The sequence below is a fragment of the Hermetia illucens genome, chromosome 6 (genome assembly GCF_905115235.1).
Source record: "Hermetia illucens chromosome 6, iHerIll2.2.curated.20191125, whole genome shotgun sequence".
Taxonomy (NCBI): Eukaryota; Metazoa; Arthropoda; class Insecta; order Diptera; family Stratiomyidae; genus Hermetia; species Hermetia illucens.
In genome coordinates this window covers 62,737,569-62,760,762 of record NC_051854.1, presented here as the reverse complement: position 1 = coordinate 62,760,762, position 23,194 = coordinate 62,737,569, and the positions used below count along the sequence as shown (strand labels likewise).

Below are 23,194 nucleotides of genomic sequence, written 5' to 3'. Positions count from 1 at the left end.
AGCTGAGGCAGTAAGTTCTATGCTGTTTAACGCAGCGCTAATTTGGCCAACTGTATTGCATACCGCATGCAATGCTCAAAAGATGAGCGCGGTGTATAGAAAGACCGCCCTCAGAGTGTGCTGTGGTTATAGAACCATCTTCGACGAAGCGGCCTATGCAGTAGCTGGAATGATGCCGATCGACATTTTGGACGATGAGACGGCAGGTATCCATGATGGACCCGATTCTTCCCCAGATCAGCAAATGAAAAAAGTCAAAAGGAAGGAATCGTTAAGCAGGTGGCAGAAACTGTGGGAACAGGCAAAAAAGTGTCGATGGACCCACAGATTGATTCCCAGCATCAAGGTGTGGACGCAGAGAACGCATGGTGAGATAACCTATCATCTCACGCAGTTCCTCACGGGACATAGCTGTTATCGTAAATACCTCTATAGATTTAAACTGGACAGCTCACCCAACTGTTCCAGCTGCGACGGTATTCCGCAGACGAAAGGAAGAGTCTAGAGGAGACATTGCGAAGAACACTAGGACCGGAAAATATAATTGGAAAAATGCTTGCATGACAGGAGATGCATTGAACGACATGTTAGGGCGGATTCAGTGCAGATTAAGGGAGGCAGACGAAGCGAGAAAGGCACGGCTGCGAATGCAATCGATTGAGGAAAAGAGAGGCTAGGGCCATGTCCACCCCACGATGAAATACTTTGTTGCGATTCCGCGGGGAAGAGGATCTTATTATCTTTTTGACACTCGGAGCTTTGCTTTCAAAATCGGTAAGATCGAGTAGAAGGTTTGCGAACTGAATTCGGTGTTTTAGTTCGTCAACATCATTTCCATCTGTCGTCAGTTGTACCTAAGTATAATATATACAACTGCCGAAATTTCTAAGTTACTCGTCAATCGTTATATTTTGTGTAGTGGACATAATTTTCCTCGTTTGTGTCATAATTTTCGCATTGTTTTCGTTAATTCGTAGGCCAACTTCGTTTGCTGTTTTGTCGTGTGGAAAATCAAGCCATCACCGCACATGCAATGATTTGACAAGGCTTATGGAGCGGCAGACATTTTGTATCCACAGGCAACTTTTGTATAACCTGTTTCAGTCCCAACGAAGCTTGTCTCAAACAAACAAACTCTGATATGTGTGGGACATTACCATCCTGATGAGATTTTCCAGTTTTACTGGAATTCCCAAGTCAAGCATTACTTTCAACACAACATGCCCACCTGTAGCCAACAAATATTGGATTGACGTCGATATTTAATTCCCAGTATTTTTCTAACTTTTGTTCAATCGTAAATACTGAAAACCTCCATTTAATTTTTTTTTCTAGTATTTTTATGACGATTTTATTTGACGTACAAAGTAGTGAGATGTCTCTGTCAACTTGCCGCCTTTTTTGTAGATAGGGCGTATCACACTTTTTTATCACACTTCCGGAATTTGCTCTTGGTTCAGATGGAAAGAGTCAGATAATGGATAGCTTCCATGGTCCACGGACCACCTGATTTGATGGACTCTGCCAGGATGTTATTGGCATTGAAGACGCTTATCCTATTTCCCGAGACCAAAATGGTAAAATGGCTCGATGGCGGAACCGAGAACTGCCAAGACTCAGGAAATCAATCAGACGACTGGTTGGCTGGAAAGGCTGCTCGCAAGGTATGCTATCGCCATTTGTGTGGACTATGTTAATCGATTCACTACTGTACGAACTATATATATATATATATGCCAATACAAGCTCAAGTGGAGGACGTGGCTGTGCTAGTTTTTGGTCGAGATCTCGCAACGATGTGCTGAACTACACCACGCGCCGTGGATTTGATTGATAGTTGATACCTCAAGCATGGACTTTCAGTAAATCCAAATAAAACCATTATGGCATTATTTACAAAACATGGAAATTGAATAGTCATTGCCTTCCAGAGATGAGGGGTACAATCCTCCTCCAACTCTCCGAGGGAGTGAAATATCTGGCAGTTATTCTAGACAAGAATCTTCTTTGGAATGCTATCATTAAGGTGATTTTCGGTTATATGTACGTAGTACGGTGGGTTATAGTGAAACAAAAGAGTTTTCGCTGTAAACTAGCCACACTGCAAAGAACTGTCTGCTTGGGTATTACCGGTGGATTACTCCATTTGCAGCCCTTCGACATGTTTATACAGAGCCTTGCAATGAGAGCAGCTCATACACTAATTCCATTAAATCTATAATAAAACAATGGACCTGGGGGCACAAAGCATTTGAAGATTTATTGGAGGAACTGAATTCAGTTTTCGCAATGCCTTCTAATTCTCGGATCCCCATAGATGTGTTTGGTACAGGATATGGAGTTATACTGACAGTGGGACGAACCAGAAGAGCACGTGTCAGGATATACTAAGGTCTTCTACACCGATGGCTCACGAACAGAACAGGGTTCGGGTCTACCGCTCGAAAAAAACGAGAAGTGGGCTTTTCCCGTAAGATAATATACAATAGTCTTTCAGGCTGAAGTCTATGTGATCCTGAGGGCGCAATCTGGATGATTGACGAGCAGTCGAAGGGTAGGCGGATCGCTGTAGCGATAATCAAGCTACATTGAGGGCTTTGATCGCTTGAAAAATGGTTCAGAAATATAAAAATCGATTGAACTCTGTTTCTAGATTCAATACGGTCATTGGGGTTTAGAAGGAAATGAAATCTCGGATGCCATAGTTATGTTTATGCCTTTATCGGAACCAGCAATTGTGGAATCAGTTGCATTGGCTAATGTTGCTGGATAGCAACTGGGAACAAATTGCTCATAATTCCAGGTAGCTGAGCCTTAATGCCACTAACCACACCAAACTTTTTCTGCCAGAACCACACAAACTGCAATGTTTATCCTGTCGAAAAGCAGGATATTTGTTTAGACGGGGAATGGAGTAGAATGGACTATTAGTGTTCAGAGGCTTTGTCTCTCCCCTGCCTCATATACACACGCACATATCATCTAAGCCCAGGGGCTTGTTTTTTTTTGTCACTCTATTTCTTTCAATGTTGGCAATTCTTGTGGCGAGGGGTTAAGGAATTCTTTGAAATAAGATGGCCATATCCACTTTCGCCTCCAATGATTGTCCCCTTTTTGCTTTTCCACTACTTTGTAGGCTTGTCTTGTTGTTGTTTTCGTAATGTTTTCTCTTTGTTCTTATATTTGGCTCCATAAGCCTCATTTTTCTTGTCAAGCCCTTCCTGGCATTTATAATCAACCCAATCATTTCCTCAGATTCAAATGTAAACACTTCTTCTGTTGTTGTTTTGATAATGCGTTTCAGGTCATATCAGGTGTCATCTATAGGATACGAGCGCAATGCTGGCCACTGTGCCTCCTATAAAACACTTGGTTGCCCTAGAACAAAGGTCTGCTGTTTGATATTACTTATTGGTAGTGCTTCAATGTTACCATAAGACCAAAACAAACGTTCACAACTCGGGACGAATTCCATTTTACTCAACATCTCATAGCAAGAGCATATTGCAAGCCACTAAGCGCATATCCTGATTTAATTTAAATTCTTTATAGAATACTGAAGGAGGGGTACCAACTATGGAATCTTGAAACATAATCCCCCAGAACAAGGCGATATGAGATAGCCATTTGAAACTCGAAGCGCCAGACGATCTGAGGCATTTTTTTAACACCTAGGAATTTACTATGTTGAATCACAGGAGCTGAAGTGTCTGACTTCTTGAGCTATCTCAAACATGGTCGCAGCATAGTTAGCAGTGAATTACAGAGTCTACATAGTGCAATACAATCGATTAAGCGCAAACAAGGTTGGCGCAGTCACATCAATCTGACAAGTAAGAATAATGTAAAAATCCTTTTTGCGTATTGATCTGGAAATGCATCAATTTAAATCGTTATAAACATGTATGTATACAGTTCGTATAAGGCAAAACCAGTAAATCCTAATTGCCAAGTTATATTTACAAGAGGAAACCGCAGTAATTAACGTCAGAATGATATACTTTCGCTTAATGTTTCTGCCCTTATTAGCGTGAATAACTTCATTATGGAACAAAAGTAGTGGAATGTTCACGCCAGCTTAATGGAACAGTTTTTGAATTTACGCCAAGACCTTTAGCTGGACAATATCCGACTTTTAAATTTTCAGTTAAATAGTTGCCTTACAACACACGAAGGTTAACATGTTGTGAACAACGAAGGATTTACCCCTGCAAAATTCCCCCCGAATATGTTTGGGTGGAACGCATCAACATTGTGGTGGATGGCAATTAAGCCAAATGAAATGCTCTGTACCCACCGAGTAACTCGATACTCCAAGCAATTGCTTTTTAAAGAAATCAAAAATTGGACATGAGTCCGGATGCCATAAGTATGTAGATAGTTCGAAGCAAGGAAATAAATAACCATACCTGAAAATATCGAAGGATAAGACTTGAATGATTGTATTCTGAAGGGGGGCCGAAAATTATTACACACGTACATGCCATATATAAAGGCAATCTGACTAAAACTGAAAAAACTACTCCTGGTTTAGTTCAGAAAAATGAGCCAGAACCAAACAAGCCAAACTAAGAGCATCTCACCCCTTGAAATTTTCCGCTCAATTGGCTCCCCGATTAGTCAATTAAGGGTAGCTTATACTTGGAAAGTAATGGCATGTTATTACCAGCCGTTACTTTCCGCTTATTAAATACTATTATCCCTATAAAAGTCACATAGTTACGAAATAGGAATATTCTCGTAGCGCTTCCCAACATCGGCGAACGTACGTATTAATAAATATTCAAGAGCATATTAACAACAATAATTACAATATCGATAGCAGACTGAACACAATTCATGCCAACATGGTCCTTTTTGCTTAATCGATTATATCAAGCCTTATTTCCCGCGCCATCCTATATTTCCATGGTGTCACGCTTGCCGCACAACATTTATTATGGCTTTTAAAAAAGGTCGGTACAAGCGATTTTTTGGTCCAATCACTTCAGCCAGGGAACGTTACATCGTTGTAATTTCGAAAGTAATAAATGTCAAACGCATGGCTAGTGAAATTAATATGAACCAAAGGACTATAACCATAGGATTCCTAGTCGAGTGGAAAATGTTTAAGTACTTATCGTAATATAATAGATGCATAGCAACGGCGAAAGGGAGAACCGCCGGGCCGATTTGGTGATTTAGGGATTGTTTCCATTTTATGAGCTTAGGTTTAGTTTTGTTCAGATGGAAATTTTGAGCGTAATATAGTGAACTGGATTTATGTTGTCAATTCGAGTCTCTTGTGCGGGAAATTTGAATTGTGCTGATGATAAGCACTGTATTGCAATTGTCAAATAAAGCATTTTCCTCCAATGAGTCAACCTCAAAACAGGAGGTGACATAGTTATCACCCAAATCACTAATCGAATCGCAATCCAACAACAACATGACTATATATATATGGTTGCCCGAGGACTTCCCGAGAACCCTACACTCCTCCTTTACTTTCTCTGCCAAGTGCTCCTGGAGCAACCCACTCGTCAACCATGTCAAAACAGTGAATTTCACTCCATGGCGTAGGCAGTAATGGAACTGTCATTCTTAATGTGTGATCTATCCACTGCCTCCGGCTTCTGACCACCTCGTTAGAATAGAATCAGGCCAGCGTATTCCGATAATATGACGCAGACAGGTGCCAACGAAAGCCTGGAGCTTTTGTGTAACATTGGGGGCCATGGAGGTCACTGTCCATGTGCTACTGTCATGCAGCAACACAAAAAGAACATTAGCATAGAACAGTCTCTACTCAGTCTTGGAGTTGAGATAACTGCATTTCCACATTTTGGACAGGGCAGCGAAAGCGGATCTCGCGTAGGTCATGCGTCGTCCGGCATTTAGTTTGGTGCTACCATGTCGGCACAAACAGCGCTTCCTATATATACAAATTGATTGATGCCTTCAACGCTCTGCCCATTAATACAGGTAGGAAAATCTGATAAGCCGTCAGGCTGAGGACCTTGATTTTGTTGGTATTTATTTCCAGCCCGTCTATATTTGCCTCTCTTTCCAAATACGAAGCCATTTTGCAAGGTACATGTCTCGCTGAGAAAGCAAACAGACGTCATTCAAGAGGTCAAGATGTTTGAGAAAATATGTCGTTGAAGTGCTCCATGATAACAAGAAGAAACTAGATGCAGCCCTGGCGGAGTCTAATTTCTCCAAGATTTTACCTCAATGTAGCACGTGATATTTTGCACCATCTTGCACTGATGACAACTGCTTCTCCGCAATGTCCCTTTTCTGGAGAGTATGCCAGATAAACACCCTGTTCACGCTGTCACCTTTTCAACATGATCCATAGGATCTTGATGTGGTAAATGCAGCCGGATCCAGAACAGAAACCACCTGGGTTGAAGACAAAGTCAGATTACTCGTACGGTGTCATCAACGGACACCAAACAGACCTTATGACAAGTTCTATGCTCGAACAATGTGACTTGGCGGTGGAAGCTGCGGAAATCCACAAACACACACAGTGACCAAGACTCTGTTTCTCCATCACATGTTTGAGCAAGTTATTGTCACATCCATGGTACCCATCACTATCAAAATAGACGAATACAATAGTAACAGGTGATTTCAGAGCCATGATTTCTGCAACAGTGACTCCATCAACCCACCGGAAAATCGCTCTACAGGTTCTTGAGCACGTCGAAACAAGCTTCTTCAGATCAAGAAAGCAATCAAATAATAAGTCTCCCAATCAACTTTCTGAATAGATGGAAGAAGAATGCACAAAGAGTGGTGGTGTTCGACTTTTCACTTTTAGGACTAAACAATCTACGCACAGGTATTCCAGCGTATCAGGCTGGCAAAGATGTAAACATGAAGCTATGGCAGGAAAACGAAACTTCCCTAACCCTAACATCAAATACTTTTGGGGTATTACTCTTTTCGGACATATTCCAGTCAACCCGGAGAGAAAGGCCATTCTCGCGTGCTCGTGGAGGGCGGTCTGAACCCAGTTTACAAGGGGCTCATGTAACTAATCACACCGGATCTAATCTAATAGAATATATGTTCCCCGAAAATTCCAGAGGCGTGTGCTCTGAACCCGGTTATCTGTATTTGGTCCCTTGTGCTTCATGATGGTTGTGTCCATATCGTGAGTATGTGGGTTCAAGCGTGGAGTTGCGCTGTACAACTAGGGCGCCGTACGGTGTTAGATAGGCCTTGCATCCACTGTAATGAATGCTGAGCCTGCACTTGATAAAGACCAATACCACTATGCCAGTCATAGCGAGGCTCTGATGGTGGTCTCCGAATCAATCCATATTCGAAGTGATCCATGGAATTATGGCTACATTGCAGGTGCTCACGTTACACCCCCTGGACTTTCATGTCTACCCTTTCGGACAGAAAAAACTGCAAATAGAGAAGGATTAACATAAAAAACCAGATGTATCTCCAGTAGAATAAGCGAACTTCAAGTGACATTCTTATGCATCTTATCTCCCTTATACGTCGCACAAGATCATATTGATCATGCACGGTACATTTATATGTTGCATACTTTTATGAATATTCAGTCTAACTTTAGAGTATTTATGACGTAATGCGGAAAAAAACCATTAGCGATATATTAGTGGGTTAACTATCTCAAAACTAGCCCATAAAGCTCATCAACTACTTTATCCTACGGTTAGAAAATTCTTTGAGGTCTTCAAAGGTCGGTTTACCTTCTGTTTATTTTCTTGGTTCTGGTTAGGGAGGTGAAATGCATTTATGCACAAAGTGCCGGATTCCTGTCTCAGACAGATTTACGATTAAAATACCCGCTGGAGCGTCTAGGGCTCTAAGCCGGAACCATTTGACACAATACCTCACACGTAGGCCTATTCAATACAGGAGCAAAACCCCGTGGATTCAGAAAGCCTCAGCTACCCTGGCATCTCTCCTATCCATCTCCCTCCTTTTGCCTTGAGTATAACGTACCACTCGGCTCCGCGTGTCCTCACTCTGCAACATGGCCTAAATTATGCTGTCCATTGACGCAAGGCACCCTCAAATTGAATAGTGATGGCAATTGCGCTCCCACCTTATGCAGAAAAAAAAGGTGTGGCAGGCATCATCCACCACGTCCTTTCAATAAGTGATGACAAATTGTGTACAGGTAAGATTGAAAATACCCATGTTCGCTGAGCAGTTGGGTTATGTAATAGGCAACCACGCCGTGTTTTCGATCGAATCACGGTTGCACGTCTTTTATGGAATGCGCGATCCATCTACCTCTCAATTCTCTTTCCCATGATTGTTGTCATGCGCACAATCGGCAGCTTTCTTATTTTCCTCGCCTTTTCTGAGGTATATAAGCCTCCACTCGGCAGCATGGAGAGTCATCGGAATAACTCCCGCGATCACCATTACAGCTGGCTCTGATACGATACATCCTTGGTCCTTGCTCTAGGTGCTTACGGTACATTTCCTTATTGAGGGTGTCGACTCATACTTCTGAATCGCCAAGTAGGACGGACTAAACCCGCACTGATCAGCAAGTGACACATGCTGGATAGAAAACCTTCGATATTGGACATCAGCCGGCAAATCGAAAATATTCTAGCCGTTGCCTTGTCTGTGGGTTAGACGGTGTTGCGAACTGTTCGAAGAAGCTCATCTTCGTGTGTATCATGATGCAGAGGTATTTCACCGCTGACTTCGACAATACCACCTTTTTTTTTTTTTTTTTTTTTTGGAGTAGGGTAGGTGAATGCGTTTACGCACAGAGTGTTGGACTCCCGCAAAAGCACGCTGGCGGACTACCAACTAAACACCTCCCTGTCATCAGAGAACTAGCCTGGAACCGTTTGGCACATTACTTCGGGCTAGCCCTCCCGCTCTCCCGGCTTTGGGAGCCTTCAAGTCAGGGAATTCCTTTCACCAACGGGAGGGGAGGGGAGGAAGGGAGTTGTTAGTTCAGGGAACCCCTTACCGTCCGATCCCTCTGCCGGTCGAGTTCAATCTTCTTCGTAGTAAGAAGAGCCCGAACATAATGCGCAATACGATTCCAGCTGCCAGCGCTCTTCAGCATCTCTCTGACAATGTTGTCTGGAGAGAGCTCCCCTGTGTCTGCATAAAGCTGCTGGCGGAGGCCATCCCACCTCTCGCAAGAGAAAAAGGTGTGTTCAGCGTCATCCGGCACTCTATTGCAGAACACACAATCAGGAGATCGCGCCTTCCCAACCCTGTGCAGGTAAGACTGAAAACCTCCATGCCCACTTAGAAGTTGGGTAAGGAAGTAATCAATCTCACCGTGCTTTCTGTTCAACCATGGGTCTAATTTGTCGATGAGCCGCGCAGTCCACTTGCCCCTTGGCTCATTTTGCCAAGAAACTTGCCACTCGTTAAGGGTGCGTTGACGTTCTTCACGGGCAACCACTTCTCTTAAGTTTTCGCCCTTACGGCGATAGATAGCTTTGCGCTCCTTGGCAAGGAGGGCAACGGGGATCACTCCCGCAATCACCATCACAGCCGGTTCGGAGACAGTGCGATAAGCAGAGGCCACTCGCAAAGCTCCCCGCCTCTGCACTTGAGCTAGGCGTTTACGATGCACTTCCTTGTCAAGGGCATCAGCCCATACCTCCGCACCATAGAGAAGGACGGACTGCGTTGCTCCCATGAGGAGACGTCTCCTAGTTGATATAGGGCCGCCCACATTCGCCATTAGCCGACTCAAGGCCGCAACTCCTGCTGCTGCCCTGTCCGCGGCTGCTTTGATTTGCTCGAAGAAGCTCATCTTCGAGTCGAGCATTAAACCAAGGTATTTAACCGCAGGTTTTGACTCTATAGTCAACTCGCCGATCGATATGGGACGCAAGGTCGGGATTCTCCTTCTGGTCAGGATGACTACTTCGGTTTTCTCCAGCGCAAGGTTGAAACCGTGAGCAGTCATCCATCCGTTTACCCGTCGCATCAATATGCCAAGTCTGTTTTGCGCCTGTTCAACAGTGCGTCCGGCAACAAGTGCCGCAACGTCGTCTGCATAACCGACCAGGCGCGACTCTTCAGGCATATCGAGTCTCAGCAGACTATCGTAGGAAGCGTTCCAGAGGTCCGGTCCTAGGATGGATCCCTGCGCTACTCCCGACGTGATTTCCATCCTCCTCTGGCCCTCTAGCGTCTCATAGAACAGGGAGCGGTCTTTCAGATAATCCCTCAATATCCGCAAGAGATAGCTTGGCACGTGAAAGGAGTTCTCTAGTGTGCCCAGCATATCTGTCCATCTTACGGAATTGAAGGCATTTCTGACGTCAAGCGTTATGAGGAGCACTATCCGTCGAGATCGGCGGCTGTGCGCCCCGGCTCGATTAAACGCATCTACGACCTCCATAACAGCATCCACTGTAGATTTCCCTGTTCTAAACCCGAACTGCCTTGCGGATAAGTCCCCGGCAGCACGGATCGCTTCAGCGAGTCTACCCCTGATGAGCTTCTCGAGCACTTTTCCGGCCGTGTCAAGCATACACAGCGGTCGGTATGCAGACGGGAGCTCCGGATCTCCTTTACCCTTACGGATTAACGCGAGTCTGGCCACTTTCCAGCGAGAAGGAAAAATGCCCTCCTTCAAGCACGCGTTGAACGCTTCGAGCAGCAATTCTGGCCGTTGGCGGAACACCAGTTTGTAAACTTCCGCCGGGATGCCATCAGGGCCTGGCGCCTTCCTGTTTTTCATAGTGAGAACCGCTTCTTCGAGTTCTCCCATTGTGAAAAGGGGGCAATCCACGACGCTTTCCGCGCTGTTTACATCAACCCGTACAGGGTGTCTGGGGAACAATGCCCGCACAATGCGGTCCATCTGGTTGGTGCTCAGTATGCAGGGCTTCCGCAGAGCCCCGATTTTCCGAGTGACAAGCTTATAGCCAAGTCCCCACGGGTCATCATTCACCTCATTAACGAGATTTTGCCAGCCGCGAGCTTTGCTTTTATTTATAGCGCTGCGGAGTCTCCTTTTTGCTGATCTATATTGTGCCTTTATGGCACATGCCTCCTCGTTGGCGTACAAACGTTGTGCCAAACGGCGGAGCTTATGACACTCCTTCCGTAGGTCGGCAATTTCCGCCGTCCACCAGTACATAGAAGGCTTGTCGCGCCTGGGGCCTCTCCGGGGCATGGAAGCCTCACACGCCGTCGTTATCAGATTCATCACTGAATTTACGACGGTGTCAGCTGCGACACCACCACCCCCCGGAGTGCCCCCCAGTGCGGCCCTACCTGCTCCAAGAGCTTCGACGAACCTTCCGATGTTCACCTTCGCGACATTCCACACGCAGGGGGAACGTCGTGTTGGTGCTCGCCGGCAAGTAGCGTCAAACACTTCGAACGCAATGTACTGATGATCACTTGCCGAGAAGTCTTCTAGGACTCGCCACCCGTCCACCGATGATGCCAGAGATTCCGACGCAAAAGTTATGTCGGGAATGCTTCCTTCACAACCTGAGCGCCGAAACGTTGGCGTGGATCCGGTGTTTAAAATTACGAGTCCGGTTCTCGCCGCCATTTCCAGAATCCGTTTCCCTCTGGAGTCTGATTGAGGCATGCCCCATTCAAGAGCCCTGGCATTAAAATCACCGCCAACCAGGATTCGTCCCTCCGTGCTCGAAACGGCGTCCTCCAGAGCATCAAGCCGGCGTTGAAAGTCCGGAATCGACTCATTCGGCGTCAGGTAAACGCTAAAAAACGTTATCCCTAAACACCGGATCCAGGCAAATCCGTCCCCCCGGCCTTCAGCAAGAACACGAAGTCGAACGTCGTCCCGAACCCAGATGGCAGCGGTGCCTGATAAGTCCAGATACCATGAGGACGGGTCCTTGTTTCGGTATTGCTCGCTAATCAGCACTAGATCAGCATTTACTTCCGCAGCGAACTGCGCTAGCAACTGGTGAGCGGTTGCACTCCGGTGCATGTTAATTTGCAAAATGCGGATCATGGCGTTCGCACCCTAGCCCTCTCCAATTCCGCCCTGAAGATCGGACACCGTCCCGAGCCCGCAGTGTGTGCGACGCTTTCGCCAGACGCACCACGATCCCTGCAGAGAACACAACTCTCGCTTTCCTTGCAAGTCTTCGATTGATGACCCGCTTGGCCGCATCTCCGGCATGCTGTCCTCCTGTCCGGACCCTTGCAAGCTGCTGACGTGTGTCCATAGTCCAGACACCTGTAGCACTTGGTGGGGACTATCCGCATTCGTACCCTGCATACTACCCATCCGATTTTGATTCTCCCGGTGTTAAGGAGTTTCCTCGCATATTGCTCGGGGACATCCACCACGGCAAGTTTTTGGCCTCGAGCATTTACAGAGGTAATAGCTACCCGGGCATTGGTTACCTCTGGACATTCACGCTTTAGCGCCTCCTCTACTTCGACCTTTTCTGTGAGGCAGTCAAGATCCCGTATTTCCAGAGAGCACATGGGTTCTAGGCTGGAAACAAGGGCCTTCTCCCCCAATAGCCCCTTGACCGCTTCGCAGAACGTGCTCTTGTTGCTCGTCTTTGGGCCCAGTTCGACGAGAACTCCACCACTCCTCGTTTTCCGTATCGAAGACACCTCTGCTCCGTTCTCCTCGGGTTTCATCCTGTAGCGGATTTCACTAAGGACTTCCGCAAATGTCTTGCCTTCCGTCGGCTCAATGAGCAGAGCCGACGGTCTAGTCCTTCTTCGTTTCGTCGTTTTTTCCGCTACTGGCTTTAGGTTGGCAGCCTCCTTGTTTTTGGACAGACGTGTCTCTGGCGCTGGAGTCCGTTGTTTCTTTTTATCCTTTTTCGCCTTTTTTTTTTGGGCCTTGGAGACTACTTCGATAAAGTCTCCTTCAGGCACGTCGTCCTCTTTCCGCTTTTTCCCCTGTTCACTTTGCAGAGGGCTATCTGCGGTCCGTTTGACGCAAGCAGCATTCTCAGCGGGGAGTGCGACTGTTTCTGCTCTACAATCGTCTTCCGCTGCTCTCCACGTGCGTCTATAAAAGGAAACGCGGTCCAGTAGTTCCTCCAGTTCCATCAGCCCGTTTTTGACGCCTTTGCTGACGTTTCTCTGAAGGAACGTTGCCGACCGCATACGCTTCACCACTGCTGCGCACTTTCGGATGAGCCTTTCCTCTTCGGCTCTAGCGAGGACGGTCGAATGCATTTCCACTCGATTTGTGCACAAATCCATCCGCTCAGGACTAGCGTTTCTCACTGAGCTTACTTCCAGGACAGGGGCACTGCATGGTAGTGGAGTTGCCATCCCCGCACGGTCAGTCGCACCACTTGATGAGGCTTCCTCTTTATTTGGGCGCCCCGGTGTCTCATCGGGTATATCAGCCCTCGTTGCCTCTTTCACTGGTCGCTGCGGTGAGCGACGCATCTTTGTGCTCCGCCCAAACGCACCCAGCTCTTCCTCCTTGTCTGTTGTTTCGTCTTTTTTTTTATAATTTTCAGAATATTCTCCATGAAAAAGTTACCAGCGCATCGTGTGCAAGGGAGCGGGCCGCAATAGTCAAGAACGGGTATACCCTCGGGGACACAGCCCCTACCCCAGTTCCCTGAGGCCTGACCTACGCTTAGCTGATCCCGGAATTCACGGACGGATCAGCGCTCGCTCGGGGCAACGCGGTCTACTAACACCGGTTCAATGCACACTTCCCGACCAGGGTCCCGAAGGGGCTGGCTCCTGATACACGTCGCAACTACCACCTTGGCAGAGCTACGCTCACATCACCCCGTCGACGCCGACAGAGAGTTGTCGACGGCTCCGGAGACTCCCAGTGTGTCCCGACGTGTACCGGTCATTCGCGGTTCGCTCTTCACCGAGAAGCTTTCTCGAGGCTACTACCTAGGACGCAGGTATGCTGCCAGCTAGGGGGCAGAACTACTTACTCGGGCACCTCGGGGACGTCACACCCCGTATCGTAAGCGACCACCTTAATAGTGTGCGCTAAGCTTACTCAACCATTCATGCGGCAATCAGTGCCACAACATCATCCGCGTACCCGATCAGATGCGATTTATCAGGTATCTCGAGTCGTAGAAGACTATCGTATAAGTCGTTTCAAAGGTTCGGACCAAGGATAGAGTAAGACACTGTCCTTTAAATAGTCCCCAATACCCGCAATAGGTAGTCTAGAGTGTGAAAAGGTTTTCCAGTATCTCGTGTCGATTACCTAACATAGAATTAAGCTTGACACTGGCAAAGAAAGTATATGCGGGTCTCGCGTTCCTTCTCATAACCTCTTTAGCTCATATTAAAGGATATGCCGAATCTGACAAAATTGTTTTGTATCCGGGTAGCTGAGTGGTTAGAGCACTAGGCTACCGTACGGAAGGTCGCGGTTCAAATCTCACTGGTGACAGTGGAATTTGTATCGTGATTTGACGTCGGATACCAGTCGACTCAACTGTGAGTGAGTACCTGAGTCAAATCAGGGTAATAATCTCGGACGAGCGCAATGCTGACCACATTGCCTCCTACAGTCTACTGTAGTGTACCGTTACGGTCTTGAATGAAGTGCTCTAACACACTTCAAGGCCTAGATCCAATATGGATTGTTGCGCCAACGATTATTATTATTATTATTATTATCCTTTTGGCCAGTGCCCCATATACGTTGATCGCCATGATATGCGTTCGGACTATTTTGTCTTATACAGGTAAGTTCCGTGTCTGGACTTTGTCGTAGAAGAGCCAAATTTCTCTTGATTTAGCACAGATTGTGAGAGTGCGTCATTTGGAACCAGCAAGTGACAAGCCAACTCTGAAGCTTTGCTGGCGGCTTTGTTCGCAGTCTACAAGTCTACAAATCCACAGACCATTTTCGATCAGTCGAAGAAAAATAAGATGTCATTACCTTGCAGCACATTTCTGGTCTGGTCTGAGATAGGTATGCATGTGATATCACCTTAAAGTGTAATAACAAGTTACAATCAGCGAGCCCGATCCAAACATTGCAACATCCACTAATATGACCACTAACATCGCTGCATTACAAAACAACGCTACATTACCTAACATCATTGCATTACCAAATTGATGGTAATATTACCTCTCTGATAGATAATGCTTTGTAATGTGATATCACATACGAAACATTATCACTCTTCACAGTACAAGTGGTGGTATGGATGTCGAGCGCCAAGCCAATGCCCATGCCAAGTATCGCTATTGTTGTTAAGTTTGCCTATCCTTCGGACTGGCTGTGGGCTAGCATTAAGCTGGCTTAAGGCTAAGTTTAAGCTGGCATTGAACATTTACTATTACTATATAGAAATATAGAGGTTGGCTTTAAGTAATTGATTCGTAATGTTATCGCCTGGCAATGAATGTCGGCTACAGTTTAACATTTCTATGGCATTTCGGGCGTTGGTATGCATAATTTTTCCTAGTACAAGTCACCGTGATGACTACCAGTTGCGAGTCATCTCAATATTTTTCAAAATATCACATTACCTACTAATTCGTGCACCTCAGAAAAGTTTTAAAAACGGACGTCTTTAATTTTCATGCAGTTGTCAAAATTTCTTAAAATCTGCTGCACCCATTTACTTTTAAATCCTTAAAAATTTAGGCTAATCTTTGGAAGTGAAGAAGAGAAGATGACGAAGAAGATATCGAAAAAGAAGATGCACCATGATTGCAACATTTATAGATACAAGTACCTCTCCGTTTGCAAATGGCAAAAATACAGCATATCTTAAACACATAGAAGCTTAGACCGTAAAGGAGACCATGAAATCCACATCTTATTTAAACCACTCTCTGATTCTCTTTTGTTTGCTTAAATAGATGTGAGAGGTTTCGCTTCCAATTTATGATGGAATAGCACATTTTGGACTACCCAAAAACAAAGACTCTGAGTTAGATGGCTTTCAAACCCATATATTCATATCTTACAAATACAGATCGGCATCGAATTTGGTTTGTCATTATTTCAATGCCGACATTTTCTTCCAGATGAAAAGTTTTCGCAACTGCGCTCCACAAGGAATTCGCTATGACCTCCCAGTTCCTTTTTAAGTTTTTTAAAACTCATGGAGCCTCGACTCATTAGCGAAAAACACATTCGACCCACTTCACTAACTAACCCAAGCTACATAACAATGTCAACGGAATCACAGAGCTGGAAACTAAATATCAAAGTCATAATTTCCTGTCAGAGTCTAAGTCCAAACAAACAGCTTCCGAGGAAACGTCCTCAATATATGCACGCGCACAGTATCACCGGGGGCATAATCATATACCAGTACCGAAACTACATTGCCGGTAAAATAGTAGGAGAGTTCTACGAAACATGTCTGAATTACCCCAAAGGCGCTTCGCTTTCTGTTTCTTATTCCTGTCAAGACAAAAATGTCTTGTCATCACAAGATGTACACGACATGATATCCTTAATGCACTGTCGTCCTACACCAACCCCCACTCGCTCTCAATGTCATCATTAAAAACATCATTATGAACATTACTAACGTGAACTTTCACATTTCCCATATCGTTTCAGGATAATGATGTCATTTAGGAGTTTACAAGGAATTACTGCGCCAACAGGAACAGCACTACCGTAGAAATATACAACGTTTTATTATTTATGCAGGAATATACCACTGTTCTACCTAGCGAAAAGGATAGTTAACAAATATCTGGTCTAAATATAAGGATTACTTTAGAGAAGAATACCTGAAGCCTTGACTGGAAGGAGTTTCTGAATAAACGTGGATTTGGCGAAACGTGTCCTTTTCCTTTTGTACAATAGTAGTTACTGCGAAGCTCAAGATAGAGAATTGAAACTTTGAAATGGCGTCACCTCCAGATAGTCCAATTGAAGAGGTTGTTTACGAATTAGAACCTTCACGTGTGCCTAAACCAATTCCAGTTGCTCTTGAGGACTTATGTCGACAAACCAAATTTACACGGCAGGAAATTCGAGTTATGTATCGCGGCTTCAAAACGGTGAGTATCTTTCATTGTTTTCATTCATTTCCGTTTCAAAAATTAAATTAACTTATAATACCAAGTAAATTTTATAGAAAGCCGAAAGAACTTTTTGGAAAAGATTAATCAAATCAAAATCTCATTCTGACCTCTATTCAATTCAAAGCGTTCAACTTTTTATTGACCTTATTGAGTATGAAGCTGAATTCATGCATTTCAATTAAGTCATTAATCAAATCTGAATCAAATCGAAATCCTGTCAATCTTAGACAGAAATGCCTTCAGAAATATTGTGAAAGCAGGAAATTATCTTTTCGAGGATTTTTTTTTTCTTAAAACACATTGAGATCTGAAAAAAAGTATCCCCAATTGAGGTTTATTAGATAAATATCTTCTAATTTTGCCGAAGGCAATATATTTATCGTTATGTGAATACGGAGACTTCCAGACAAGAACTGGCTGTCCTCACGTAAAACCCCGAGATTTTCATATTTTAAATTGCTATGTCTATTCGTAAAAGCTCATACGAAAAGCATACACTATCAGGGGCGTCATTATCCTATCAACATAGGTTCTGTTTTTGGAATGGAAGATTTTATAAACGCATTTCTAGTAATAGACTACAGTCCGTGCGCTATAGGTTATACTAATACGTGAGAAGTTGTTTTGGATGTCAATCGGCCGACTAATTCTCTGCCTCTATCTGCCACGCACTATGCCAGTGCGTTTATAAAAGATTGTATCAACCCGACGACGTACGCTAGCCAACTGAAAAATCGTCCTCCATCCGAGGGACAGGTTCGGATGCGCTACAATCTTCTGGCGTTTTTCGAACAGTCGCTGCATTAGCACTATCGCACGCTTCCTTCTGTGTATCATCGACGCCCGCCAGCGCTGAACCGCAGGCTTTCCGACCTCATGTCGCCCGAGCGGCCCCCAATTGAACGTCGCCTCGCCACCGAAACAGCTGTTCGTGTCAAGGCTAACGTACTCCACCACACCCGATGAAATTCTGGCCTATATCAGAAGCAAAACCAACTCAACTTTTTCACCTCTTTCATATGTGAAGCTGACGAAGGATGGCTCTCCTGACCGAGTGATAGCTTCCTTCCAAGTGACATATCGCCACGACTTCGATGCTATCGTCCAATCTTCCTTTTGGCCACAGGGGGTCTTCTTCAACCTTTATCAGTTATCCCCTCCGTCCATTAAATTCTCTGGCTTCTCAGCTAACTCACCCCAACTACCTTTTGATTTACTCTGCCGCTACTTTTCGTCAGTCTATGTTCCCCCTCCTTCCTCCGAATCCCTCTCGATAGTGGATGTAGCCTACCCCGCATCGCCTACCATTCACCTTCTAACCCCTATCTTTGTCGAATACCTTATTGGCAGACTTGATGCCAATATCGGACCTGGCTACGATGGTCTTCCAAACCTCTTTTTGCTCAAACCTGGTAAGTCCATCTCCCTTCCCCTATCTCTCATTTCCAACAAACGCCTCGAAGAGAATCATTTTCCCGACTTGTGGAAAGAGGGTCTCATGATCTCCATTCACAAAAGTGGCGATCGTTCGCTTGCCGAGAATTACCGTCTCATTTCCCTCCTCTCTTCCCTGTTCCAAAATCCTGGAAAGATATGTCAGCGACTGGTTGTCCGCTCTCTTTGGCCAACACATAGTGAAAGAGCAACATGGCTTCATTAAACGTAGGTCCACTGCCCCCAACCTGTTTGACTTTACCAACTTTGTCGCCAAATGTTTAAATTCACGGCAAGAAGTGCATACCATTTACACTGACTTCGCTAAAGCTTTCGACACTGTAAATAACAAGATACTTAACCAAACTCTCGTCCCTAAACCTTTCCAACCGATCCTGCCACGTCTCTTTTGACGGCTGTACTTCCCGCTCCTTCTCCTCCTCTTCTGGCGTCCCACAGGGATCTATTCTGGGTCCTTTGTTATTTTTATTTTTTATTAACGACCTTCCTCCCCTCCTTAATTGTCCCTGTTTGCTCCATGCAAATGACCTTAAGCTGTTTTGCGCTATATCGACGCCTTTGGACTGTGTTTCCCTTCAATCTAACCTGGACGACTAACGCTTTAGCGCCAAACGTCAGAAAGTGTCACTCTATGTGCTACTCCCTAAAATCCTCACCCACTTCTTTCTCCTACCCTCTTAACACCCATTGCCTCGATTTCATCAATCGTGCAGCAAAATTGTCAGGCTTTATACTTCGCTCCGCCTATGATTTTGACTCTATCCAACCCTCCTTAGCTCTCTACAATTCCCTCGTGAGAAATGCCCCCGAGTATTGCTCCGTGGTGTGGTCACCCTCCCGTAGCTGTGATTGTCTCGCCCTTACAAATGTGCAACGCAAATTCACCCGTTCCTTCTTCTTTAAGAAAAGCTTGCCTCATGTGGACTACCCCTTCCGCCTCCACTTTCTGAACCTTCCCTTCCTATAACAGCGTAGATCCTATCTGGATCTATGCACATTCTTCAAACTTTCCTCGGGTGTGATGGACTGCTCCGCCGCTGACGAGATCTCCCGCCGTCCTGCGTCACACGTAGCGCAGACATTTTCAACGTGCCCTTCGCAGAGCTCGAGGTCTACTTCCATTCCCCGATTCCTAGGCACGCAGAACAGCTTGGTCCTTTCAACTTCTCTACTTTAAGTAGTTTTAAACGTAGGATAAGTTTTTGCTTTCTTCTCGTCCTGAAGACAATAGTTAGTTGGAATTTACTCTGTTTGTTGTCCGTTAAATTAAATAAATAAATAAATAAATTCCAACCCACTAAAACCATTTCCTATTCTTAATATGTTCTTATTATACTTACTACGTAGTAGTATATCGTGGGGCGAATCTAGCTACTTCTGTTCTCGTCCTGGCATTATTTTTTTTTTCAGTTCAGTTAATTTCATAATTCATTTCTCCTAAAATGCAAGCATTTCTCTCTGATATATCTAGTGTTTCCTCAACTTTTCTCTTGTTGTCCAGAAAACTGCAGGCAGTGAAATGTTAATTTAAATTTAGTACTGTTTATCACATCAAGGAACTAGACGTCCTGTTGTAGATACATTTCTATATTTTGTACCACGCGAGTTGAATAAGAAGGTACAAACCCCTCTTATGACAGATGACAGAAGCATGTAGCAGATATCCTCTTTGGCCCCATTCAGAAGCGAGGTCGCCACGTCTTGATCGGTTGCGTCATTTTGCTTTCTCAACGGCCTCATCTAAATGTCATCGCGAGACTTTTAAATCACCATCGAGCGCATCAAGCCACCGTAGTTTCAGCCGGCCTTTTGGTCGTTTCCTATAAACGTCGATGTTCAGACCAATCTTCCACCATAACATCACTAGTCCGTGACGTATTACGCCAATAGTCCAATTAAACATCTTCGTTGCTATTACCGTGAGGCACCGTTCATTATCTTAGATAGCTGCCAACACTAAGAACCATAGAAGGCAACAGGACGGATGACACTGCGTTGATACGTCTATCACAAAGAACGTCAGTTGTGAAACGCCACTTCATACATGTTGCGTTAACGCGTGAAGCAATTTCATAATGAAATTCTCTATTAGTTGACAATATTGATCTGAGATATTTAAATCAATCAGTTCTTACTGCCACTGACAGTGGTAGTATCTGTTTCATGGCGATCGATCGTCAACAATTCTATTTTATTGATATTTAATCTGAGACCGTGTTGCACGAGGGGATTATTCCATTTTTGAAAAAATTCCTCGATATTAGTTTTGCATAAAACAGTGTATAGGGCGCTGTACGTTGGACGTCCCATATGAAAGTATATATAATAAGCATAAAATGGAATGGTGGGAGAGCGCTCCCTTGATGGACAATGAAAGAGAAACGAAACGATTTTGATATGCCCAACACACTTCGAATTTTACTTTTCGGATCCTGGTAGAGCAATTTAACCCAAAACACCAGTTCTCCTGGCAATATGTGTTGCCGCAGACCATACTAGATGTGTTCATGTGGCATACGAACTAACGCCTTCCTTAGATCCGGAAATGGAATGTAAAAAGCGCGATGCTTCTCACGGTGTTTCCTCATGAGTAACAATGCAGCGTGTATTACGTCAGTAGTTCCACCGCTCTTAGTAAATTCGGCTTGATTCACGGTCATTTGAATGATGTCACGAATACGGTTGTCAAGAATGCGTTGAAAAGTCTTCATGGAATGGGACAGCAACGTGATCGCACAGTAATTTGAATAATCTGCACGACTGCCTTTCCTTTTTCTATATTGGAACCTTTGTGCTTTCTTGCCAGTCAGATGGTATTCTACCCTCCTGAATAATCCAATTGAAGGATTTATTAAGCCACAGTGTTGGGGTCCATCCATCTAGTTTTCCGGAGCACAGATGCGACCTCCTCAGATCCTATTACTGTCCCCGATTTCATCCGAATGTCGGTAATTGTGGAAGCGGAGGATCAGCAAATTCTTCCGTTGAAATCTGCTCGAAATATTCTCGCCATCTGTCCGTCCCAGTAAACAAAGTTTCGTTCTTGTCATTAATGCAAAAAAGGAATTCAATATCCTGTGTAGATTGGTGTCAGTTTTTGACAAACCGATGCACATCTCTCTTGCCGTCCAGAGTGTCCAGTTTATCATAAGTCTCTTTATAATGAACAGCTCGAATAACAGCAATCGCTTTCTTTGCTTCCCGGTTGGGATTCTTGTAAATCTGTCAATTGGTCAGAGGTTTGTCATCGTGAAATTGTAGAGATATTTCGTTTTACGAACCCTCATTTGGTCACTGTCATTCCAAAGTCAAGTATTTCAGTTGATAAACCGCATGCCAGGCTTAGTGACCCCGAGAGTTGAATTGGTCGTTTTGTGGATCGTGTTTTTAACTTGGTTCCACCATTTTTCGACATTTGTGATGATTGGTAATCACTTAAGTGAGACTTCTACTTTTTCACACGAAATCGCTACTATTCAATTTCTGGCGAGCCAGTGCGTTCCTCATGCTATTCTATCTTAAATTGCAAAACAGTTATCAACGGCCAACGTTAAGGTACGATGGTCTCATAGGGAACGCCTTTGCAATCAGTGACGATAATAAAATGTCGGCGTCTTATGAAAATATAGTCCCGTTGTGTTTCAGTCACATGACCATTAAGTTACGTTATAGGTCTGTGCATCAGATCGATCTGCCTGTGGTGCGCATGCCATAAAGAAGTGAATAGTGCGATCAGCGGACATAATAGTAAGTTCAGCTCGTCATCAAATCGTTCGACTTAATCGCATCACGGAAAGTCTCACAGGTAGCAATGCCAACACCATATTCTGTGTGTAGTCTACTAAAATATTGAAATTTATAGCCATTTTTACCGTATTCGCGTTCTATGTCGCAGCTTTTGGCACCATACCATCAAGCTTCTTATAGAGCCCAAATAACAACGCCACTTCTCCGAAGGTTTCTTGCAAGTTCCTCGGTCTTTTCAATTAGGGTGCCAATATTTAGCGTGCAGACGTATTCTTTTTTGCTCATACTAATTTCCTTATGACCAGAGGCCATCCATCAAGAACCCCTACCCATTTCTCCACAGGACGAGGCTCGTCCTGTCAGGCCGACATTGTTCCGAAACTTTTTACTCAACGTGATCTTTTTGAATTTTATTGACATTTAATGCGTTAATGAGACCTGTTACCAACAGAGGTCAGGTAAGATTCAGCTTAGTGGAGTAACTCCAACTATAAAAAACTTTCCCTGATCTTAGCATTTTATTTTTGCTTTACTATGGATGTGTCCGGATGGCTCAAGTGGTTAGAGCGCTGGGCTATCGTAGCGGAAGGTCGCGGTTCAAATCTCACTGGTGGTAGAGGGATTTGTTATCGTGATTGGATGTCGGACACCAGTCGACTCAGCTGTAAATGAGTACCTGAGTCAAATCAGGGTAATAATCTCGGGCGAGCGCAATGCTGACCACATTACCTCGTACAGTGTACTGTTGTGTACCGTAACGGTCTTGAATGAAGTGCTCTAACACACTTCAAGACCCTGATCCAATATGGATTGTTGCGCCAACGATTATTATTATTATTATTTACTATGGATAGTACTGAACACGTTGCCTCAAACCCTCCTCCTTTATCTGGGCTTGGGGCTAGCATACTATATAAATAACATGGCGGAGCCAGAAGCATGCTGCCGATGCAGCTTCAAAAAATTATTGTGATATTTATCATCAGTCTCAGGAGCGGCTTCAAGCTGTTGATAA

General features: G+C 44.7%; 1 protein-coding gene across 2 annotated transcripts in view; it reads left to right on the top strand.

Moving 5' to 3' along the window:
* LOC119660260 (Kv channel-interacting protein 1) overlaps positions 1–23,194 on the top strand; it is a 386,504-nt gene that overhangs the window by 163,332 nt on the left and 199,978 nt on the right. For both annotated transcript variants that reach the window (XM_038068719.1, XM_038068718.1), the window contains exon 4: positions 16,505–16,953. In XM_038068719.1, the coding sequence (XP_037924647.1) occupies positions 16,798–16,953 (156 nt within the window). In that variant the 5' untranslated portion in view covers positions 16,505–16,797. The remainder of the gene's footprint in view (positions 1–16,504; positions 16,954–23,194) is intronic.